Below are 23,319 nucleotides of genomic sequence, written 5' to 3'. Positions count from 1 at the left end.
TTTTCTGTCCTCGTTGGGGCAGGACGGACATCCCCAGGGCTTCGTGGTTGCTCTGTGTGCCTCGGTTCCCCCACTTACAGTATCGGGGCTGCCCCTTTCCCATCCATCTGGTGCGACACTGGGGTGTGGAGTGGGACCAGCCCGTGGGAGTCCCATCTCCCTCAGTTACTCCCCAGCCCAGGCTCTTGCCCTGCCCCCAGGGTCCCCAGCCTGTCTCCCCCCGGTTTGAAGGACTCGGGGCTGGCAGGTTGGCAATAATGCCTTTATTTGGTTAGAAATGGGGTGGCCGCCCCCAGCCACTGTAGCACAGTGGGGGGAAACTGAACCGGAGCAGTTGGTAGGGGAGCAAAGCAAGGGGAGAAGTGGAAACTGGTGCCATTCGTGGGTGACCCCAAGGCTGGGGCTGTCCCTACGCTGTCCCCAGACCTGCTGAGCACAGGGGCACCTTCCTGCCTGCCCCATGCTGGGGGGGTCCCACTGCCCTGGGGGGAGCGAGGGTTAAACAACTGGCCTGTGGTCCCAGGAGGGGACATGGGCGCCCTCCTGATGTGTAACCGGTGGCTGCACTCAGGCCAGGAGCCACCAGCGATGGGCACAGCCAAGGGCAAAGCTAAGAGTGGGGGCACAGGACTCACCGGGACATGGTGGGGACCCCTAATCGGTGTGGGGGGAGCCACGCGGACGGCCGAGGGAGAGGACAAGCCAGGGCAGGAGAGATGTCACCAGCCAGGGCCCAGCAGCGTACTTGAAGAAGTTGGTGGCATACCACAGGGTCACATCTGTGGGCTGGAGGAGCCGGTGGAAGACCTGCATGGCCACCAAGGCCAGCACGGCGCTGGCCACGCGCTGCCGGGGTTCCAGCTGCCCGCCCCGGGGCAGGGGGAAGGCAGCAGCTAGCCCCAGCCCCAGGGCGCTGCCAGTGTCCTGGCAGATGGAGGCGAAGGGCCGGGTGTCGAGGCGCAGCCAGGCGGGGTTGGAGCACCATTTTGTGGCCAAGTGGATGGACCTGCAGCAGGGGGAGGAGAGGGGTGAGTGGGGTCGGGGGGAATCTCTGGGCTAGCCTCACGGCAACCTGGGGAGGCAGATCCCTGGGGCTAACTTCCCCATTATCAGTGTGGGGGGCAGATCCTAGGGGCTACCCCCACACCAACCCGGGGGGAGGCAGATCCCTGGGGCTAGCCCCACGCCAACCCGGGGGAGGGGAGATCCCTGGGGCTAATCCCCCCACATGAACCTGGGGGGCAGATCCCTGGGGCTACCCCCCCACCAACTAGGGAGCAGACCCCTGGGGCTACCTCCATGCCAACCTGAGGGAGGGCAGACCCTTGGGGCTATCCCTACATCAGTCTCGGGGGCATATCCCTGGGGCTAGCGCCCCCGGCCTGGGCACTCACCAGTCGATGTCGATGCCGGCGGCGATCACCAGGCTGTGCAGGGCGAGGGAGCCAAGCAGCAGGGCCAGCGCGGCGGCCATGAAGAAGCCCATTGTGCGGGTGGCCGGGGTGTGACCCTGCAGCCCCCAGCCCAGGGCTGCCCCTGCAGGGCGAGCACAGGCAGGTTGGGGTCCCAGGATGGATGGGGGAGCTCAACAGGAGGGGAAGGTGCCCAAAACACCCTGGCCCAAGAGAGGGTGTTGGGCTCTGGGTGGAGGGACCGAATGTCTGTTCCCCCATCCCCGCTCACCTGCCAGGATGCCGCCGACCACCTGATGGGGGAAATGGGCCAGGACGAAGATCCGTGAGAGCCCCACGGCCAGCAGGAGCAGGGTGTAGGCGCCAAAGGCGCTCAGCTTCACCACTAGGCTGGAACGCAAAGAGGATCAGCATCAGGGAGACAGCCATGGGGTCCGGCTCAGTGCTCCCCAGCACATCGTGTCAGGCAGGGCAGGTTTGTCCCCACTTGTCAGAAGGAATGAGTAAAGCACAGGTGAAGAAGGAAAAAAAAAGCACCTCAGGTGGGCTTTTTGGGGGTCTCTGGGGCAGCCAGAGATGACAGGGCAGAGCTGTGTTCCCCAGGAGTTTCCCCACTGGGAGGGGAAGGCATGCTTCCACCCACCCTGTGCCCATGGTGTGATGGGGAAGGGTTCCGTATTACACCTACTGCTTCCAGAAAGGGCTTTGGAGGTTTCCAAGCACCAGCTTCCCCGTCCTGGGACTCACCTCCTGGAGTGTCTGGATGCCAGTGCCGTCAGTGCGGTGACAAGAGGCCAGAGGGCTGCCCCCGTGATCATGCAGTGGCCGGAGGGGCTCCCTGGAAGGGGACGCACAGGACACTTGATATGGTGGGTCGGGGGGGAGCGTGTCCCAGCGGGGCAAGCGCCCAAGGTCACCCAGGAGAGCTGGGAACATGTCCCTCGTGCCTCGGCAGCCCTGCCCACACCCTGGGCTACCTCCTAGCTGACAGCCACGGCCAGTGCAGGGGGGCTTGGCTCGAGGATGAGGATGGAACGAGCCGGTGACCGTGGATGATGGTCACCTGCCCCAAAAAAACAGGGAGGGACGGGGGGTCTGTGGGCAGGGGAGGCCAGGCAGAAAGGGCGAGTGAGGTGCCCCGGTCCCTGCCGCCGGCAGACTCTCCCGTGGGTTTCTTGGCCCCGGAGCCACCTGCGCTGTGCGTGCCATGCCAGCAGCCATGGCGCCCGGCCCGCTCCCCGCTGCTCACTCGTTTGCTGGCTGACAAACGGCTTTCCCGCTTGGTGCATCCTGCCAGCCCAGCGCCACCCTCCAGCCGCAGTGTTCCCATCCCAATGGAGCCTCCCAGCTCCTGCAGCCCTTCCCTACGGATCCTAGGGCCTGCTGGAGACATGGAGAAAAGCTTTTCCCAGTTACTCACCCGGTCCTGTTTCACAGGATACGGCAAACTGGCGCAGCGTGACCAGCTCCTTTCTGGTGAGCCCCGACTCATGGACCCACCAGAACGGGCGCTCCCCAAATAAGAACCTGGTGGGGAGAGAAACCACAGAACAGTGAACGTCTGACTGCAGCCCAACGCCTTCGCCACCCACCCCTGTGGATTCGAGGGCTGAAGCTGGCAGCGGGAGGGCAGGATTCCTGCCATTTCTTATGGCTCATGGGCTTTTTTCCGACATGAATGCCTGGCGGATGTGTTATCATGGCTTGGGTAACCTGCAGAAACTCCGCAGACTTCCAACGTGGTGCAGGCAAGGAGCAGCATGTGTCTCTGCCTGCCAAGCGAAGCCCACGGTTGTGTTTCTGCTATTGTGAATGTGCCACCACTCAGCCCTCGGGATGTCACCAGGTGTGACAGGGACTCTGTGACTCTCCCCTCACCATTTGAGGACCACGTTGAGCCACTCTGACACCAGGCCGATCCACAGCACTGACACCCCCACCTTGCGGTCGAGAAAATAGGCGAGAGGGAAACAGATGGTGAAGACGCATTTGGGATCGGCCAGGGAGGTCACCGAGATCCAGAACTTTTCTAGACAGGGCGGCCCGGCCTGCAGCACCTCTGCGAAGTGGATCCCGGTGGTGTGCAGGGCATCCATCATGCCAGGCTGGAGGGAGAGAGGGAGGTTAGAGCTCAGGCCTTGGCACAGAGCCTGCTTGACAGGTAGAGGCCTTGGGAGGTGACTCCCTGGGGCAGGTCTCACGCTGTGGCTGACTCCTGCGCTTGCTGTGACCCTGAGGGACACCTTGGCACATGATGCCAGCGCTGGCACGGCTTCAGGGAGCCGTTTGCCACCTGGAGTTTGCCCGTGAAGGACTCTCAACCTTTGTATCCTGCCTGCGGCTCAGCAGCTCCCAGTGCTGCTGATAGGCGCAGTGGGGATGGCGGTGCCAGGCAGCATCACCATGTGCTGTGGGGCTGTCTGCTGAGGGCCAGTGCCGGGCACAGCCAAGAACGATGGGTGCTCTGGGCTAAGCCAGCGCGAGCACATCCCAGGGTCCTTAATGTGGGGTTCAGCAGAGCAGCCAGGCTGCCCTGAAGAGCCCTGGCCTCCCTGGAGCTGGCATAGGATAGCTCTGGGGCCTCCATGGAGCAGGCCCAGGGTCTCCCTGGGGTCTGCATGGAACAGGCCCGGGGTCTCCCTGGAGTGGGCCTGAGGTCTTCCTGGGGTCTCCCTGGAGCACGCTCAGGGTGTCCATGGGACAGGCCTCCAACAGGCCTGAGGTCAGCCCAGGTTCTTCCTGGGGTCTCCCTGGGTTATCCCTGTGGTCTCCTGGGGTCTCCCTGGGGTCTCCCCAGCATCTCCATGAAGCAGGCCCGGGGTCTCCCTGGGGTCTCCCTGGGGTCTCCCTGGAAAAGGCCTGAAGCAGGCCTGGGATCTCCATGGAGAAGGCCTAGGGTCTCCCTGCGATCTCCCTGGGGTCTCCCTGGAGCACGCCTGGGGTCTCCTTGGAGAAGACCTGAGGTCTCCCTGGAACAGGCCTGAAGCAGGCCTGGGGTCGCCCTGGGGTCTCCTGGGGTCTCCCTGGAGCAGGCCTAGAGCAGGCCCGGGGTCTCCTGGGGTCTCCTTAGGCCAGGCCCGAGACCTCCCTGGCTCCACGGGGGGCGGCCTGTCCCTCCGGGGAACACCTGGGTGCCCGAGGTGGGGGCGTCCGTCCGTAAGTGTCCACCCCCTACCCCTCTCCCACCGCCCTCCCGCTCTCACCCGGCCTCTTCCGCCTACACTTCCCAAGAGCCCCCGCGGCACGGGCCGCCCTACGGCTCGCCGCGAGGGCCAAGGGACACAGGGCGGGGCGGGCGGACCGGGAGCGTGCCCCGCCCCCTTCCGTCGCGCGCGGTGACGTCGGCGCGTCGGCCCCGCCCCCCCAGCACCCCCCCCCGCCCCCCCCCCCCCCCCCCCCCCCACCGCCGCGCCTGGCCGAGGCTGAGCCGCGGCGGCCGCTGCGGGGCTGAGAGAAGATGGCGGCGCCGGGCGAGTACTTCAGCGTGGGCAGCCAGGTGTCGTGCCGCACCTGCCAGGAGCAGCGCCTGCAAGGGGAGGTCGTCGCCTTCGACTACCCCAGCAAGATGTTGGCGCTCAGTATCCCTTCGGCAACGCCGCCCCCGGCCCGCCGTGGCCCGGCCGGGGCCCGCTTGGGCCTCCCGCCGCCCGTCCGCCGGGGAGCGGGGGGGTCTCTGAGGGGAGAAGGGAGCGGGGGGGAGGCTTTGGAGGGGTGAGGGAGGGTCCGGGGGGGAGGTAATATGGGGGAAGAGGGGGCGACTCTCGGTGGGGAGCGCCGTGGAGGGGTTTTTGGGGGAGCGGGGAGCCCAGTAGGGAGGTTTGGGGGGAGTGAGGAGCACTGTGTGGGGATATTGAGGGGGTAATGGGGCACTCTATAGGGAGGTTTTTTGGGGGGGTGAGGAGCTCTGTACTGGGTTACTAGGGGGGAGCACGATAGGGAGCTTTTTGGGGGAGCGGGGAGCCCGGTAGCGTGGTTATTGGGGGGGCAGTGGGGTGCCCTATAAAGAGGTTTTGGGAGGGAACAATGAGCCCCGTAGTGGGTTTGTGGGGAAGGGGGGCGAGTGGGGCACTCTATAGGGAGGTTTTTGGGGGAGTGAGGAACCCTGTACTGGGGTTACTGGGGGGTACTGTGTGGTCTGTAGGGAGGTTTTGAGAGGGAATGAGGAGTCCTGCAGTGGGGTTATTGCGGGGGGGAGTGGGATGCCCTATAGGAAGGTTTTAGGGGGAGTGAGGAGTCCTGTATGGGGTTACTGGAAGGAGAGCGGGGTGCCCTATAACGAAGTTTTGGGAAGGAGTCCTGTAGTGGGGTTATTGGAGGGCGAGAGTGAGGTACTGTATAGGGAGGTTTTTGGGGGAGTGAGGAGCTCTGTACTGGGGTTATTGGGGGGGAGGAGGGGGGTCCCCTGTAGGGAGGTTTCTCAGGGGATTGAGGAGCCCTGTATGGGGTTACTGGGTGTGGGGAGTAGGGCACCATATGGGGAGGTTTTTGGGGGAGTGAGGAGGCCTTTAGTGGGGTTACTGGGAGGAGAGTGGGGTGCCCTATAGGAAGGTTTTGGGGGGAGTGAGGAGCCCTGTAGTGGGGTTATTGGGAGGGGAGTGGGGTGCCCTGTAAGGAGGTTTTGGGAGGGAATGAGGAGCCTTGTAGTGGAATTTGGGGGGAGGAGTGGGGCACCCTATAGGGAGGTTTTGGAGGGGCGTGAGGAGCTCCATATTGGGGCTACTTGGGGGGGAGTGGGGTGTCATATACAGAGGTTTGGGGGGCAGTGAGAAGCCCTGTAGTGGGGTTATTGGGAGGAGAGTGGGTGCCCTATAAGGAGGTTTTGTAAGGGAATGAGAAGCCCTGTAGTGGAGTTCTGGGGAGGGGGGCAGCATATAGGGAGGTTTTTGGGGGAGCGGTGAGGATCTCTATACTGGGGTTATTGGAGGGGAGGGAGTGAGGTGCCCTTTAGGGAGTTTTCTGGGGGAGTGAGGAGCCCTGTAATGGTGTTAATGGGGGGGGGAAGCCCTGTAGTGGGGTTACTGGTGGAGAGTGGGATGCCCTGTAAGGAAGTTTTTGGGGAATTGAAGAGCCCTGTAGCAGGATTATTGGAATGGGGAGTGAGGTGCCCTATAGTGGGGTTTTGGGGAGAATTAAGAGCTCTGTTTTGGGGTTGTTGAGGGGGAGTGGGGTGGCCTTAGAGAGATTTTAGGGGCAGTGGGGCACCCTGTAGGGTGGTTTTGGGGGGATTGAGGAGCCCTTTAGTGGGGTTATTGGGAGGAGAGTGGGGTGCTCTATAGGAAAGATTTTTTGGGGGGGATTGAGGAGTCCTGTAGTAGGGTTATTGGGGGGTAGTGGGGAGCCCTGTAGTGGGGTTAATGGAGAGAAGAGTGGAGCACCCTATAGTGAGGTTTGGAGGGGAGTGGAGAGCACTATAGGAAGGTTTTTTGGGGGTGAGGAGCCCCATAGTGGGGTTATGGGGGAGCCCTATAGTGGTATTATTGCGGGTGGGTGCCATATAGGAGGGTTCCAGGGGGCAGAGTCCTACAGGGGGTTGGAGGGTGTGAGTAGCTCCATAGAGGCCTGTGGATGGGGGTCTCCCACAGGGCTGTGGGGTTTTGGGGGGAGGCCTTGGAGGCATGGGGAGGCCCTGGAGGGGCAGGGGCACCCTGTGGGGTTTAAGGGGGATAGGGGGAGGGGGCAGTGCTCTTGGGGGAGGTCCTGGGGGGGGGTGGGTACCTTTTTAGGGATGCAGGAGCACGGTAAGGTCCTGTGCAGTGGGCAGGCCTGGGAGAATGGGATCCCGTAGAAGGTATAGGTGTAATGGGAGTCAGGGGACCCTGGTGGGGGTTGGTGGAGGGGTGCGCCTCAATGGACATGTGGGAGTTTAAGGGGGGATGACGGAGGCAAGGCAAGGTCCTCTGAGGGTAGGGGAGGCCTGTGAGGTTTAGGAGAGATTTGGAGACCCCGTGAGAGGATCCCTATGGGGTAGACCTGCAGATGGGGAGCTCTCTAGGAGGGCAGAGGGTGTGGGGGAGGCAGGAGAAGGACACTGTGACTGGGGGAGCGAAGGGGATGGGGGTCTATGGTTGCTCCTTGCATGGAGGAGAGGCAGAAATGCTGTGCTTGGGAGGGTTAAAATATATATATATATATATCTATATCTCTCTCTACACATGCTCGGTGGGGGTTAAGATATAGATATGTGCAGAAAGGAAAAAAAAAAAGGATGTGCTTTTCTTTTTAACCTGTAAGTAAGGTGAAAGCAAAGGGCTGTTGGGGAACAGCAGAGGAACTGCAGGCAATTCGGGAGGGCAGGTGCTCAGTCCTGGGATTGGCATTGGAAGGGGGCTGGAGACGTGAAGTGCCAGGAGCGGGTTCTGAAGGGAGGGAGGGAGAAGAGTGATGGAGGAGCTGGAGAGCTGTTCGTGTCTGGAGGTGAGAAATGTGATAGGAAAAGAGTGCTTGAGCACGATGCAGTTCTGGAGGTGCACTGGGGACCTTGTCCCAGGCTGAGCTCCTGTTCTGGGTGCGATTTGGGTGGGGGAAGCTCCCCAGAACCCTGTGGAGGCTGCAGGAAAGTCTTAAATGATGTCCAACAGGTTGGCTTAGTGCTGTTGTGCTGCTGCTCTGCCCTGGAGAGGGCTGAGAGCTCCCATTCTGGCTTTGGCCGAAGTCTGGCTCTTCCTCCCGAAGCTGGGATGCTCCATCTCATCCTTCCGAAGGGAGAGACCGGAGTTCCTGGGTCATCCCTCATTTTCTGTATTGAAAGGTGTTTGCTAGGGAGGACTTCACCTGCAGAGCCAGGCTTAGGGGGGGACTGGAGGAGAAGAAAAGTGACCTCCATGAGCATCTCTTCTGAGGAGGAGACGCGTTGGCTCTCTGTGCCGTGGTCTCTGCTCCTTCCAGCAGCTGAGGGAGCAGAGGGCTAACGATGCAGCCTCCTGGGGAACAGATTGCGCAGGAATTAATGTCAGCTCTGGAAGGGTTTGTGGTTTGTTTTTTTTTTCCTGGGGGTGGTACCCTGTTTGTCTCATTTACACTTTCCAGTCGTGCTGCGATACCGACCACAACAAACCTCGCTGCATTCAAGGGTGTGCGAGGATGAGGAGGCCTTTCGCAGGGTGCCGCCAAGTAGCTCCTCTTCCATCCGCACTCAGGATTGCTCCCAAGGAGGCACTGGATTAGCCGCTGCCTGCAAGAGGAAATAGTTATGGTATAAAAGGTGCAAATTTGAGGTGCAGTGGTTGTTCTGGTTCACTTCCCCTTGCAGACCAGCGTTCCTTGGCTGGTGATGGTGGTGTGCGTGGAAGCGAGCAGCGCCACAACTGGGGCCTTGGGAGCAGCACCTTTGCATCTCTGGCTAGTCGGGGCTAAATTGGTTTTTTGGAGGAGGCCACGCAGCATCCCAGGCTGTGTGTGTGCTGGATGCAGCAGTTATTGGCTGGAAAACTCGTGCTATAGTCAGGAAAACTGAATTGGCATCAAAAGAGATGGTTGATGTTGTTGGCATCTCACGGGTGACCCTGTGTTTGGCTGAGTAAGGACAGGGGTAGTGGAGGAACTCACTGAAAACCAAATGTTCTCCTGGTTTGCTCATGCACAGCCCTGTGCATCAGGCCAGTAAATGTCTCCATCTGGATTTGTTTTCCTTAATGTTTTTTCCCCCTCCAGAATGCCCCTCTTCCAGTGGAAAGCCTAATCACGCAGATATCCTGCTTGTAAACTTACAGTATGTCTCAGAAGTGGAAATAATTAATGACCGCACGGAAACGCCACCTCCTTTAGCTTCACTCAATGTTAGCAAGGTAAGAACCTGCCCTCCTGGGCTCTGAATTGTTTGCTCCTGGGAGGGATTTGTGTGGGGAGGTCCCTGTCGGGGACGAGGTAGCTTTTAAACTTCAAATTACCCGCTTCAATCATAACTTAATCGCGGCTCTGTTAAGGGTTTAGATGATGATATTTTGGGTGCGTTTAGACTTGCTGATGGGGTTTCTGTAGTGAGGCTGCAGCTGGCTGACCCTCTCTGCTTTGGGATTGCTCCGATGAGGTTCTGGGCAAGGGAGAGGGAGCTCCCAACTTCATTTCATCTGGGAGACGGTCCTCATGAGTCTGAGGGAGGAGCTCGGCGCTGTGCTCACCGGGGGACCTGATCCTGTTGCTGCCTTAGGCTCCTCTGGGTGCCTGCACACCCTTTGGTCTGTGTTTATGGTGTATTTACTCAGCGTGGTCCTGCCACGTAGATTTAAGTGCCTGTGTGGCACTGCAGTCTCCAGTTAAAGCACTGGTGAGCAGCGCTGCCCTGCACCGAGCCCTGTGCCTTCCTTGGAGCCCATTGTACTACATGCTGGCCTCCTGTGGCAGGAGTAAACGTGGATTTCTACGCTGGCAAGTGGGTGCAAGTTGCTGCCTGAAACACTGACTGAGAATTTCAGCCTCTGGGGTGTTTTTTAGTAACTTTGAGGCTGCAAAGCACCTTTTCACTTGGGAAAAGTCCAGTGGTCTTGGTCCTTCTGGCTCCATGGCTGCCCCGGTGCCTTTGGTAGAGGAACGTGGTGCTTCACTGGCTGGAGAGAAGGGAGGATGGAGCCTTTTGTAAAAGTGCAACAGCACTTGACAGCAAATGACTCAAATCAAAACCTTCTGGAGGAGATGGATGTGACTGAAGCTGGTACTCTGCTTACAGGAGCCTGTGACGCTCCTTCTGGGTGCTCTCTCTCCCAAGATCCTGGGTTAACAACGTGCTAGAGGCTCCCGTGGATGATACTAGACAAGGTTTGTGTTTTGGTGGGTGCCCTCTCTGCCCGCAGCCACATCTCCATGTGAATGTTGGTCATCTCCAGAAATAGAATGATTTTGGGTGAAGCCAAACGGCGAGGGAGTGGACAGGAGCGGTGAAGCACGCCCAGTTAGTTGAATTTTGGGGAATTGCTTTTCACATGTCCTTCTGGAAGGAGATCGCTTCCGATTCCCAGTGATGGTGTCAAAAAAGGGAAGGTGAACCTGAGCCCTCGATGCTGGCATGAAACAGCTGGAAGCTGGGTGTGGGGCTTTTCAATTGTCACCTCCTTGTCCCACATGGAAACCTCCTCTCCTGGCAGGCAAGCTCTGCCTGCAGGTAGGTGTCATGAGCATGGCACCAGCTGGGCATGCGTAGCCCCTGTGAGCTCCTTCTTGGTGGATTAGCACATTGGCAGAGGTCTCAAATGACACAACTGCCATAAACATAACGACTGTTGGTTGTAGTTGCATCGAGTGACATCGCTGGGAGTGCAGCCGGGAGCTGGAAGGGCCTTCACACAAGGGTGGAACACCTTGTGTGACTTCAAATACTTGCTTCAGTGTTTCTGGCATCAAAATAATTGCTCTGGATTTGGTGTGGGGGAAAATAATGAATCAAGTCATCTTCAGTGGATGGAAGTCGGTGTGCAGCCACCGGTGTGTCCATGTCCCCATCTCCAGCAGGTACGTTGCTCTGACCCGCATCTCCTCTCCCGTGGATGCGCAGGCAAGCTGGGGTCTGCTGGTGCTGCAGGACTGGAATATAGATAAGCTGATACTGGTTGTACTGGGAGAAGGAGCTGTTGACACCTGGGGATCCTTGTGGTGCACCGGGTCAAGCTCTTGTTGCTCTGGAAAGCCCCAGAGGGCAAGTGGAGCCCCCAGGAGATGCTCAGCCATGACTGTTCCCAAGCAGAGAGAAAATGTTGGGACCAGAAGACTTACTGGTGAGGCACTGGGAGATCACGCCGGTGCGACGAGGGCTGGCCGTGGTACGGGCGAGATACAGCTGAGCCTGAAGCTTCCCGCTGCTGGCGATGGGTGTGCAGGGGAGATGTCACTGGAGAGCTGGGACCTCTGGGGACCTGCCTGTTGGGGCTGGCACCCGCCCGGGGACCTCAGCACAGCGCTCGGTGGCCCTTACCGGCTCTTCTTGCCGTGCGCCGTGTTTACCATCATTCATACGGCCGTGAACAGGGAAGTGACTCATTCATTCATGCCGCCGTTGCACAAGGTGCGTGGAGCCGAGTCTCTTCAATAGCCTTGGCTCTTTCGGGTGCTCACTGCAGGGGGGCATGAAGCCGTGCTACGGGGGGGCTGCTCTGGGAACAAGGGGGCTATTTTGAATGCTTGGATCCTGGAAGCTGGAAGCTTGGCTTGCCCAATTAATTTCTTGTCTGGGGATAGCAGCGATGAATAGGGAGAGCACATGCTCTTGCAGGGGAAAGACAAGAGCAAAGGGACCCTAGATCTTGGCACTCGGTTAATAAACTACCCAGTGTTGGAAGTGAGTCGGCTCGAAGTGAGGGCTGATGTGCCCCAGCTCGAAGCAGGAGGATGAGGTCAGGCTTTACTGGGTGCTGTGAATCCTGGGGTCTAGGAGCACCCAATGAAGTAATGTTGGGATGCTGCCCATGGGGACAGCATGTGAGGGGCTGCTCTTCATCCGCACCTTTCCGGCCTTTCCTGGCTCCTCACGATAGTCTCTTGTCACTCGCCATCTTGCAGGGCTGTCCCCAAGGCTTTGGCGCAGCTGGCTGGGGACCCGTGTACAGTTGGGGACAGTGACCTCAAGGAGCCATCCTGCTCAGGTGAAGTGTCAGCGTGACCCCAAAAAAGGCTGGTTGCGTGCAGGTCTTAGATGCAGGAAAGTTACTGGAGAACAGTGCCCAGTCTTACAAACCAGTTTGGAAGCTGGACTGCTGGTCTTGGAGAGAGCAATTTCTACATGGAGTGGGGCGAGTGGCTTCAGACCCAGCTTGTGCTGGGGCCAGGAAAGGATCCTGTCCCCCTGTTAAGGCTTCCCTTGCTCACCAGGATGCTGAGGAGCACACGGTGAGTGGCTGAAGGCTGCTGCAGCGAGCCCAGCTTACCCGGGCACAGAGAGCAGACGCAATGGACTGCGTCTGCCCCGTTTCAGGAAGCTGCGAGGGAGAAACCTGCCCCTTATTCGCATTATTTGCTACAAAAAGTGCCCCTGCTCAGTGGGCACTTGGCCTTTTCGTACCCAGAGAAGCATTTAGAAAGGGTGAAGCCATCCAGTACGGAGAAAGCTGGGCTTGGGGAGCGCTTGCAGGCGTGAGGCCGTTCCGGAGAGGAGGAAGAGGAGGGCCGGCGTGGGTGGCAATGCTAGTGTGGCTCTTCCACTGCAGCAGCTCCAGTGGGGAAAGGCAGGTGGTCCAGCATCTCCTGCCTCCACAAGCTGCAGCTCCTTCTCCTCCCATGGCCAAGGGAGGTTAACGGGGGGATGCCAGGGTTGGGGGTTCCCCTCTCTACTCCTGGACCCCGCCAGCGTAATCACACTTCCCCACATACATGGACATTGTGACTCCCAAATAATAATTCTGCTTTTTATTTTTATGGAACAGAATAACTGCTCCGGCATAAAGTTGCTCTTACTCCTGCATGGTCCATACGGAGGCAGTTACACCCCTCGAGCCCCCAGTTATTCTGGGCTTGTTTTGCCCGTCTGCGTCCCTTGATTAAACAGCAATAAAATACAGTAATTAATTCGGAAAAGGTGGAGGGGAAGGTGATGCTTGTGTATCTGGCCCCAGCAGCTGATATCCTCCTTGCACTCGAATGGGGGAATATGAAAAAACGGCATCCACATCCCCAGAATATCTGTGGGGGACGCAGGCAGTGGTGACAGTGACTCAAAACGGAATTAAACGCTGGCCTGAAGTCCGTGCAGGGCTCTGGGATGTGCGGAGAAAGGTATGGTGGGAGGGTGGAAATTACAGGCGCATTGCTGCCCTGATTTAATTGTTGACCTGGACACTTGTCTCTGCAGGGGGACACACACCTTGTAGCTCTTGTGGCTGCTGGGCTGATGCTCAGCCGAGCTCCCTCTTTCTTTGTCTCCCCTCCAGCTTGCCAACAAAGCACGGACGGAGAAAGAGGAGAAGATGAGCCAGGCGTATGCAATTAGTGCTGGTGTCTCTCTGGAGGGGCAGCAGCTCTTCCAGACTATACATAAGACGTAAGTCCCCTTCTTGGTGTCACCGGCGCTCTGCCTTGGTGTCCCGCGCTGCTACCTAGGGGCTGCTTGTGGCCCTGGGTAGCCCAGGGGGACAGTTTTGTAGCCCTGGGGGGCAGTTTCATTGCCTGGTCCTTTGAGCTTGCCATGAAACGCCGCTGAAGTGCCCTGGGACGCCCTGGCCAGAGCCACGCAGTCCTTGGGGACAGGTGATGGCACCTTGTTGCCTCTTCTGGCACACACTGGCCACGTCCCTGTGGGCTCATGCCCCTCTCTGCTCGGCTGCCCAGGAGATGCTGGGTGGCGTTTGCACGCTCATCAGCTCCTTGGGGAGACATGGACCCGAGGTGCGCCTGCGCTGGGGACGGGTGGTAGCTTCCAGGGGGGCTGGTGGGGCATGGGAGCAGAGCCCTGGAGCACCCCCTCCCCAGGCTGAGGCTTTTTCCTCTTCCCCGCAGCATTAAAGACTGTAAATGGCAGGAGAAGAACATAGTTGTGATGGAAGAAGTTGTTATTGCCCCTCCTTATCAAGTGGAAAACTGTAAAGGCAAAGAGGGAAGTGCCCTGAGTCACGTACGCAAAATAGTGAGTACTGGGGGGGGGTGTCTCTGGTGGCACTGGGGACGCTGGGAGGGTGTCACATCCCTTCACTAAACCCCTTTCTCTCTCTCTCTCTTTTTTTTTTTTTTTTTTTTTTTTTTTCCCCTTCCATCCCGGCAGGTGGAGAAACATTTTCGAGACGTGGAAAGCCAGAAGGTAATGCAGCGTTCACAAGCACAGCAGACACAGAAGGAGACCTCCCTCTCGTCCTGAGGCGCCGGGGGGGGGTCTCCCCCGCCACCCCCCACCCAGGAGGCACCACCGGAGGGCGGCGGCGGGGGGTTCCGCTTTTATTTCCTTTTTTTTTTTTTTTTTTTTTTTTCTCTCGAGCTCATTAACAGGGGAGCTCAACTGATTCCAAACCTTAGACTTTAAAAAAAAAAACAAAACAAAAAAACACAAAAAAACAAACAAACAAAAAAAAACCAAAAGAGAAAAGAGAATAATTTAAAAGCTCATGCATTACTTGACTAACAGACTTTCTTTTGTCCGCCATGTTTTCTTCCTTACCAGCCAGTCAGACTTTGTTAGTTTTATTTTTTGGACCTTCTCCCCCGCCCCCGACTCTTCCCTTGCTGCCAGCTTCCGCCCCGCTTTACTTTTCTAAAGGGGGTCTGTCACCCTGTGTCCAAGTCCCAAAAAGGGTCTCCCCTTCACCAAGCCCCCCCCACCCCAAAAATAAAAGTAACGAGCTGACTGTGGTGGCCGAACCGGGACCCTTGTGACCAGCGCGGTCTCGTTTTAATTTTGTTTGCACAGGGCAAGGCTTGAATTAGTCTTATTTTTCTTATCTTTAAATATATATATGAATATATATTAAAATGTTCTTTAAATATTTTTCTGCTTCTAGCAGTTCTCTCCACCAGGATCGTGGCAAAAAAACCCTCCTGTGTCCCCCCACCCTCACCCCACCCTGGGGAGCCCAAGGGGGTTTGGGTGCTGGGGCAGGGGGGGGCTACGGCCCCCCCTTGGCCCCCCCACCCGGGGTCTGTGGTGGGGTTTCCCCCCACTTTCCTTTAATTTTTTTCATTTTTGCCCCTTTGTTCTTAAAGTTTTTATTTTCTTTTTTTTTTTTGCCATGATCCTCCCCCCTCCCCCTTTTTTTTTTGTTTTTGTTTTTAAAAAAAATAAATGGATCAAAATCAAACAATTCAAGCCCTGCCTTTAGAAGAATTAAAAATTAAAAAAAAAAACTAAAAAAAAAAAAAAAGGAAAATTTTTTAGTATTGTTTAGCAAAAACAATAAAACCCGAAATTTTTTTAACCATCACCCGTGTCTGGCGCTCTGGGGGCGGGGCTTCCCCAGGGGGTGGGGCCTCGGCGGGGGCGGGGTTTGTGGGCGGAGCCTCCGCGAGCGGGACCTCGTCAGGTGGGCGGGGGCTATGGGGTGGAACTTCCGGCGCGGGGCGGGACTTCCGGCGGGGCGGGCCTGGCAGCGATGGCGGCGGGCCGCGGCTGGCGGCGGCGGGCGCTGCGGCTGCTGACGGCGGGTGGCGGCGTCCTGCTGACCCGCTTCCCCTTCTGGCACTGCTTCAGCGGGCTGCTGCTCTGCGCCGAGCGCGCCGACGGGCGGCGGTGCGGGACGGAGAGGGGCCGGGGCGGGTGTGGGACTGGGCCGGGTGTAGGCCCGGGGCTGGGGTGGGTGGAGGTGCAGGTGTGGGGCTGGGGGAGCTGGTTAAGTGTGGGGCGGCTGGGGGGAATCTTGGGGTAAGAGGGGCTGTGAGGGCTTGCGGCGGGTGTGGGGTTTGGGGAGGCACGGGGGGCCTGGGGCTGGAATAGATGTGGGGCTGTGGGGGCCATGGGTATGTGGGGCTGGGGCAGGGGCAGGGGCAGGTGTGTGGCTGGGGGAGCTGGGGGGCTCCTGGGGTGAGTGTGGGGCCGTGAGGGCCTGGTGTAGGTGTGGGACTGTGAGAGTGTGAGGCTGAGTGAGCCGGTTAAGTGTGGGGTGGCTGGGGGGCCTGGGGTAAGTGTGGGGCTGGGGCAACTGAGTGGGCTGGGGTGGGTGTGGGGCTGAAGGGGTTGGGAAAGTGTGAGAGAGCTGGGGAGCTCCTGGGGTAAAAGTGGGGCTGGGGGTGCCTGGGCTGGGAGTGGGGGCTGGTGGGAGGGCAGAGGAGCAGTTGTGGGGTGCTGGGGTAATAAGAAGGGGGGCTCTGGTGGGGCATGGAGGGCTGTGTGGGGCCAGGGGAGGGTGGTGTTGGTGTTAGGGGATAAGGGGGGGATCTGGGGGGAGTGTGGGGTGGTTATGGGGAGTTGAGGGTCAGGGACTGGAGCTGCCACCCCCTCCAGGAAGCCAGACATCCCTGTTCCCTACCTGTATGTGGACATGGGGGTGGCCGTGCTCTGCGCCAGCTTCATGTCTTTCGGCGTGAAGCGCCGCTGGTTTGCCCTGGGGGCTGCCCTGCAGCTTGCCGTGGCCACCTATGCCGCCCATGTTGGTGGCCATGTCCACTACAGCGACTGGTTGAAGGTGAGACCACCCATTCCATGACCCCCTCCCCCCCCACCCCAGCCTGGGGGGGCCGGGGGGGTGACGGTGGCCCCGGCGCAGGTGCGGATGTACTCCCGGACCATCGCCATCATCGGTGGCTTCCTCATCCTGGCCAGTGGTGCTGGTGAGCTCTACCGCCAGAAGCCACGCAGCCGCTCCCTCCAGTCCACGGGGCAGGTCTTCCTCGGCATCTACCTCATCTGTCAGGTATGGGAGGGGACACGAGACACTGGGGGGGACATGGGACACCAGGAGGGCGACAGCCACCTCCTGCCCCTGCCCCGCTGCAGGCCGGGGGCTGGATCTGCTGGGGTTTTCCCTCCAAGAGGGAGAAGCGGTGTGAGTACCACCAGTGGCACTATTGTCACCGCACTCCAGCCCCCTCTCTGTCATCCCCCCCCAGGCCTACTCCCTGCAGCACAGCAAGGAGGACCGCCTGGCTTACCTGAACCACCTCCTGGGGGGGGAACTGGCCCTTCAGCTCCTCTTCATCCTCTACGGCCTCCTGGCCCTTGCCTTCCTCTCCGGTTACTACGTGCGGGCGGCGGCGCAGGTGCTGGCGGTGCTGCTGCCCCTCGCCATCCTCCTCATCGATGGCAACATCGGCTACTGGCACGACTCGCGCCGCGTCGAGTTCTGGAATCAGATGAAACTCATCGGGCAAAACGTTGGCATTTTTGGAGCTGTTGTTATCCTGGCCACTGACGGCTGAGCGGGGTGGCCACTGGCCAGGACTCGGGGGGCGGGGGACAGCAGCGAGGGGGGGCGGTTTTTTTAAAAGAATCACCGCTATTTATTATTTTTTTTTTTTAATTTGTAAATATTTGATAATTTTGATGGAGTATTTGGCAGGTGCTGCCTTGGGTGCGTGGGGGAGCTGGGGGGGACTCCTGCCTGTGGAGTGCTGGCCACTGTGTGGCCAGGCCCCCTCCCCACTGAGGTCCCATGTGCCCCCCACTCCCCGGGTGTATTTTTACTGATGAAATGAGAAATCTTTTACCTGGTCCCTGGGTTGTCTCGGCTGTTGTTCGCCAGTGGGGTCGGGCCCTATTGCTTTGGGGGGTTCGAGGGGAGGGGCACTTTGGGGGAGCTGGTGTGCAGTGGGGTGGGGCGATACTGGGGGTTCCCCTCCCTTTGGTGGCAGAACCCTGGGTGTCGCCAAGGGACATGTCCTCGCTGTCCCTGTCCTGACACGTAGCTGGGCAGGCGTTTGTGTGTGTGTGTGCCCCCAGGTTGGGCAGGGGTGTGTGTTTGTGCCCCCCCCAAGCTGGGCAGTGCGTCCCCCGCCTGGCTGGGCAGTGGAAAAGCAAACAGGTCTGATAAGGGCCTTCCTCCATGGGGGGGGGGCACACGTGGTCCCTAAAGTGCCTCCGGCGGAACCGGGGACCATAAAGCGCGGGGAAGCGGCAGGGCCCTGTTTGCTCTCCCTGCGCTTTTCCGTCCCACACCCCCGGCCGGGGGGGCCGGGATGGCTCCTCACCCTCCCGGGACCCCCCCATCCCTCAGGGGCTGCTGGGGGTCCAGCTGTGCACCTTCAGCCCCAGACCCTCCTCCTCCTCCCTGCCCCTGGGGGAGATGGGGACACACAGTGGACACCCCCTGCCCCATTCTGTTTGGGTCCCCTAGGGCCACCCCTCACCCTGCCCGGGGGGGGGGGGGGGGGGGGGGCTGTACCCAGGGGGGGTGGCATTTGTACCCGCTGGCAGAGCCATCCTGTGACCTTTGGAAAATTGCTGTTTACTGTCACTCAGGGGAAATGGCGCAGAAAGCCCTTGTCTCCCTTCTCCCTCCCCCGCCTCATCGGGGTTGGCTCTGTGCCGGGGGAGGGGGGGCAGGGGCCACCTGGACCCCGATCCTCCCTCCTGTTCTCAGCTCCGGAACATCTCTGACGGTGTGGTGACAACGCCGCTGGTGTGTGGGGTTTGGTCCCAGTGGTGGGACCATGGGGTTGGGGTCTCCCCAGCCCTGTGCCCGCGCCTCCACCCCCGTGAAGCCCGTGATGGAGCAGACCCTCCCCGTCGGGGTGCTTCTCTGCTGGGGAGGGGGCTCAGCCCCCACTGGGGTGATGCTGGATTTGGCCTTGGTGTCCCCAGGGCCACGTGGCAGGGCACTGCAGGGGGGTGTCTGCAGCCCCCATCGATCCAATTAGCCCTTCCATCGACCCACGCCTTCGTTAGCAGGGACGTGAAAGGTGCTGGGCTGGGGGGGCTGCTCCCACCGCCAGAGCTGGTGGGGGGCTCAGCCCCCTCCCAGGCTGGCGTGTGGGCAGGGCAGCTTGTGTCCCTGCACACTGATGGGACACCACGGCTGCGCCACGTGGACGAGTTTCCCTAGGGCTGGGGACAGCCATGGAGCTGGGACCCCCATGGTGGCACTGCCCCGAGCCGTGCCCCTGCCACCACTCACCGGGGTGACAGCCAGGTCAGGAGCGGGGAGCGTGTCCCCTACAGCCGGACCAGTGGCATCCCGCAGGGTCCTGCCAAGCCGTGTCCCCTCCAGTCAGGCTGGTGGCACCCCACAGGGTCCTGCCAGGCTGGCGGCACCCCACAGGGTCCTGCCGTGTCCCCTCCAGCTGGGCCGGTGGCACCCCGCAGGGTCCCCACTCAGCCGTGTCCCCTCCATCTCCCTGGCTGGAGATGCGGCTCCTTCTGGGTAGGAGCATCCCAGGGCTTTTGGGGACCCCCTTGTGCCACCTGTCCCTGTCCCAGCACCCACAGGGTGGCTGTGGTGGCCCCTTACTGATGGGGACATGGAGCCCCTGCTCCCAGCAGGGACGTGGTGGGTGCCTCCGTGCCTCAGTTTCCCCCCAGAGCATCGGGCTGGGTGATTGCTCCTTAATGCCAAATCCATAACGAATTAGCGTACTCCCCCAGCGCGGGGGGCTCGGAAAGGGCAGCTCATCTGTCCTGGAGGGCTGTGACAGCGGTCGATGGCAGTGGCGGGGGCTGTGCCGATGGGGGCTGTGGTGGCAGCTCTGTGCTCTGCTCCGCCATCTGGGGAAACTGAGGCAGCTGCAGGCTGAGTCCCTTCCCCTGCGCTGTCCCCCGTGGGTGGCTTGTGTCGGGGCTGTGGGTCATGTCCCATGTGCCGTGTCCCTGCTGTGTCATGGATGTGGCGTGTTTGTGTCCCTGTGTGCCACTGCCATGTCCTGAGGCTGTCTTAGGGCCATGCATGTGTGCCATGGCTGCGTGTCACATCCATGTGTGCCGTGTCTGTGTGCTGTGCCTGTGTGTCACATCTGTGCCTGTGTGCCATGCCCCTGTGACGTGGCTGCATGCCACATCCATGTCCATGTGCCATTGCCGTGTGCCACATGCCATGGCTGTGGCTGCGTGCTGTGTCCCTGTGCCGTGGCTGCATGTCACATCCGTGTCCGTGTGCCTTGCCTGTGTGGCATTGACATGTGCCACATACCACGTCTGTGTCCTGTGGCTGCATGCCGTGTCCCTGTGCTGTGTCCCTGTGTCCCGTCCATGTCCCCCATGCTCCCTGCATGCCCTGTGCCTGCACCCCAGCCCCTCGGTGCAGGCTGGGGGGCTCTGGCGAGGGAGGGACGGTGGCAAGGTGCTGGCACGTGTCCGTAAGCCCCAGGGCTGGTGACGGGGGGGCTGCCGGGGTCCTGCCGTGCCCGTGGGTCGGTCATGGGTGAGGGAGGAGCCAGCAGCCCCCCCGGAGGATATAAAACCCCGGGCGTGTGGAGGAGCCGCTGTGTCCCCGGCACTGTCACCCCGCTGCCAGGCCCTGCCTGCTGCCTCCCGCCGCCTCCACCGTGAGTGCGGGGACAGCCCGCGGACGGGGCTAGGGTCCCGTGCGGGGTCCCTTGGGGATGCTGGGACCCCTAGGAGGGAGATGATCCCTTGGGGATATGAGGGGGTCCCTGGAGGGGAGGTGTCCCTTGGGCTGGACTGTGGTCCTTTGGGGTGGGAGATCTCCCGTGGGGAAACTGGCGGGGGGGGGGGATATCTCTGGGGAAGATGTCCCCTTTGGGAGATGGGTGGTCTCTGGGGACTTGCATGAGGCGTCCCCTGGAAGTGAGATGTCCCTGTGGGGAGGTGGGAGGAGGTTTCTGGGGGTCCTGGGGAGGGAGATGGCTCCCTGGGGACAGTGAGGGTCACTGGAAATCCCTGGGGGTAAATTGTCCCTTTGGGGTGGTCTCTGGAAGGGAGGTGTCTCTGTGGGGACATGGAGGGGTGCCTGGAGGGAAGATGTCACTTTAGGGGGGCTGGGTCCCTGGCAGGGGAGGGAGGCATCTCCTTGGGGAGCAGGGGCATCCCTGGGGGGGTGCGATGTCCCCACAGGGGACAGAGTCCTTGGGGTGGGCTCGGGGGGACGAGGGCCTTGGTGGGGGGCAGAGCTGCTCTGGGACGAGATGGGGGTACCTGAGGGTGGTGGGGGTGATGCACACATGGCTGAGGCTGTCCCCTGTCCCCATGCAGATGGTGATGTCCCCGAGGCCGTGGCGAGTGCTAGTGGCTGTGGCCCTCTGCGCCCTGCTGTGCCTGGGGACGCTGGCGGCTGCCTACCCCCCCAAACCCGAGAGCCCCGGGGACGACGCCTCCCCCGAGGAGATGGCCAAGTACTTCTCGGCCCTGCGCCACTACATCAACCTGGTGACACGGCAGAGGTGAGTGTGAAAACGCGCGCGTGAGCCCAGTGACACATGTGCAAGCCCCTTTGCACGCTCATGCCTGCTCCCCCCCACCCCGTGTGCCCTGTCGCGTGCAGCCGGCGGGTCCCGTTTGCGCACTCGTGTGCGCCCCTTGGCACGTGCACCCACATGCTCCGTGTCCTGCAGGTACGGCAAACGCGCCAGCCCCGAGGCCATAGTGTCGGAGCTGCTTCTCGGGGCCAGCAGTGACAGGTCACGGTGAGTGTCCCCTGTCCTTGTCCCCGTCCCCATCCGTCCCCGTGGATGGGGAAAGGGGCTGCACCCTCTCCCACCCGCTGGGGTGGGGGTCCTGGGGGCAGTTTGGGGTCCCAAGGGGTGTTGGGGGTCTCATCCCCCTTTTTTTCACGTCATCTCTTCTCCACAGGTACGACGATGACTCCGTGTGGTGACTGGCCTCCCTCCAGCCCCCCTGTCCCCTGAATCCTCCCCATCCTTCCATGTCTCCCTAAGGGACCCAGGGCTCTGCCGCAGGGTGGGCCCCAGCACTCAGGGCCAGCGCGGGCCCCCCTGCCAGGAGGGCCAGGGACCCCCAGAGCCCGGCCCAGGGGTGTCCCATCGCGGGGGGCCCTGACCCCGTTCCCTCCCCACCGCTGCCGGGGGGATCCCACACGGTCCCTGCACGCCCCCGCCAGTGGCAATAAAGAGCACGATCGTGGGCACCCGTCTGGGCTGTGTGTGCTGGGGGGGGGACAGCGGACAGAGCAGCGCAGGGGGGAATGGAGGGGGGACGGAGGTGTTGGGGGGGATGGAGGGGTGCAGGGGGGGATGAAGGGGGGAGAGAGTGGTGCAGGGATGCAGGGGCAGATGGAGGGAGGGGGTGCAGGGGAGGATAAAGGGGTGCAGGGGAGGATGGAGGGGGGGACAGAGGGGGGCGGGGGGGGATGAAGGGGTGCGGGGGGATGCAGGGGAAATGGAGGATGGGGAGGAGTGAGGTTGGGTGGAAGGAAGCGACTTGCTGGGGTGGAGGGATGGGGAGAGGTGGGGGGTGGATGGAGGTGTAGAGCAGGGGGAAGGGGCAGAGGGCCTGGTGGAGGGGGCAGGGAGGGAAGGGTGGGAGTGGGGTGCACTGGGGGGCTGGGACACACTGGGGTTGGCGGCTGGGGTGCACTGGGTGTGGGGGTGGTGAGGGACACTGACGGTGGGTTCTGGGGGGGATACACTAGTGATGGGTGTTGCGGTACGGGGTGTGTGGGGGGGGATACGCTATTGATGGGTGTCGGGGTGCAGGGGGTGTGCTGGGCATGGGGCTGCCATGATGCTGGGGTTCATGGGGCACAGGGGTACATTAGCGGTGGGTGCATGGGGTGTGAGGGTGGCAGGATGCCCTGGCAATGGGTGCTGGGGTGCACGGGTTACTGGGGTGCAGCTGGTGCTGGGGCACGCTGGGCATGGGGGTGTGGGGTGCACTGGGTGTCGTAGCTATAGGGGTGCATCAGCCGTGGGTGCTGGGGTGCACTGGCCGTGGGGTGTACGTGTTACTGGGGTGCACTGGGTGTGGGGTGCACCGGTCCTGGGTGCTGGCATCCACCGTGGGGTCCCTGCAGGGGTGGCGGCCGTTGGGGGCTGTGCCAGGCTGGGCCAGAGGCCCCACGGGCTGGGGAGCCCCCAGCCCTCTGACCCCCCAGGCCTCTGACCCCCCAACCCATGGTGGGAGCTGGGGGAACAGTTGTGTCCTCGGTCATGGCTGCTGTCCCCCACCCCCCACCTGCTGCAACCACTGCTCCTCCTGTCCCCTCTGTCCCTCCATCCCACCCCTCACCCTGGTGTTGGACCCTTCACCCATCTGCCCGCACTATCCGATGTCCCTCTGTCCCACTCCCTGTCCCTCTGTCCATCCCTCGCCATCCCTCTGTCCTGCTGCCCCCCCTTCCTGACAGCCTGCCACAGCTGTCCCTCGGTCCATCCGCAGGGACAAGATGCTCTGGGGACGCACACCGGACACCCCCCCAGCCCAGGGTCAAACATTAACCAGGGCTGTGCGAGAGGCCAGGTGTCCCTGTCACCTCCCTGGTGGCCCCTGTCCCCCCCTAATGGCCCCTGTTCACCCCTGGACACGTTGCCACCTGGCCACAGGTGCTGCGTGGCGGGGTGACATCAGCAGGGGGGACAGGGGGGATATAAGGGCCAGCACCGCGGTGGCAGCAGTGTCACTGAGGAACCGGGGAGTTGCTGGCGGCGTCCCCCCCGTCTCGCC

The 23,319-nt window shown here is 61.1% G+C and overlaps 4 protein-coding genes across 5 annotated transcripts; 3 read left to right on the top strand and 1 right to left on the bottom strand.

Moving 5' to 3' along the window:
- Positions 1–97: 97 nt before the first annotated feature.
- On the bottom strand, positions 98–4,689 carry G6PC3 (glucose-6-phosphatase catalytic subunit 3). Its single transcript, XM_054224391.1, has 7 exons — positions 4,616–4,689; positions 3,291–3,517; positions 2,833–2,939; positions 2,160–2,250; positions 1,684–1,802; positions 1,395–1,536; positions 98–1,006 (listed from the first exon to the last, which is right to left on the bottom strand). The coding sequence occupies exons 2-7, from the start codon at positions 3,509–3,511 to the stop codon at positions 655–657; spliced, it is 1,032 nt and encodes a 343-aa protein (XP_054080366.1). The 5' UTR covers positions 3,512–3,517; positions 4,616–4,689; the 3' UTR covers positions 98–654.
- Positions 4,690–4,814: 125 nt separating this feature from the next.
- Positions 4,815–15,218, top strand: LSM12 (LSM12 homolog). Of its 2 annotated transcripts, XM_054224602.1 has the most exons (5): positions 4,815–4,990; positions 9,063–9,196; positions 13,262–13,371; positions 13,827–13,953; positions 14,089–15,211. In XM_054224602.1, exons 1-5 carry the CDS (start codon positions 4,870–4,872, stop codon positions 14,179–14,181), a joined length of 585 nt encoding a protein of 194 aa, XP_054080577.1. In that variant the 5' UTR covers positions 4,815–4,869; the 3' UTR covers positions 14,182–15,211. The 2 variants fall into 2 exon arrangements, with proteins under 2 accessions (XP_054080577.1, XP_054080576.1); XM_054224601.1 differs by lacking the exons at positions 4,815–4,990; positions 9,063–9,196 and adding an exon at positions 9,241–11,403 and having other exon boundaries at positions 14,089–15,218.
- Positions 15,219–15,383: 165 nt separating this feature from the next.
- On the top strand, positions 15,384–17,460 carry TMEM101 (transmembrane protein 101). Its single transcript, XM_054224420.1, has 4 exons — positions 15,384–15,543; positions 16,255–16,435; positions 16,517–16,663; positions 16,860–17,460. Exons 1-4 carry the CDS (start codon positions 15,407–15,409, stop codon positions 17,166–17,168), a joined length of 774 nt encoding a protein of 257 aa, XP_054080395.1. The 5' UTR covers positions 15,384–15,406; the 3' UTR covers positions 17,169–17,460.
- A 3,387-nt stretch (positions 17,461–20,847) lies between these two features.
- Positions 20,848–21,776, top strand: LOC128919396 (peptide YY-like). The gene is made up of 3 exons (XM_054224709.1): positions 20,848–21,080; positions 21,252–21,323; positions 21,490–21,776. The coding sequence occupies exons 1-3, from the start codon at positions 20,854–20,856 to the stop codon at positions 21,512–21,514; spliced, it is 324 nt and encodes a 107-aa protein (XP_054080684.1). The 5' UTR covers positions 20,848–20,853; the 3' UTR covers positions 21,515–21,776.
- The last annotated feature ends 1,543 nt before the right edge of the window (positions 21,777–23,319 follow it).

Source organism: Rissa tridactyla, chromosome 19 (assembly GCF_028500815.1).
Source record: "Rissa tridactyla isolate bRisTri1 chromosome 19, bRisTri1.patW.cur.20221130, whole genome shotgun sequence".
NCBI lineage: Eukaryota > Metazoa > Chordata > Aves > Charadriiformes > Laridae > Rissa > Rissa tridactyla.
This window is presented reverse-complemented; position numbering and strand designations above follow the sequence as displayed.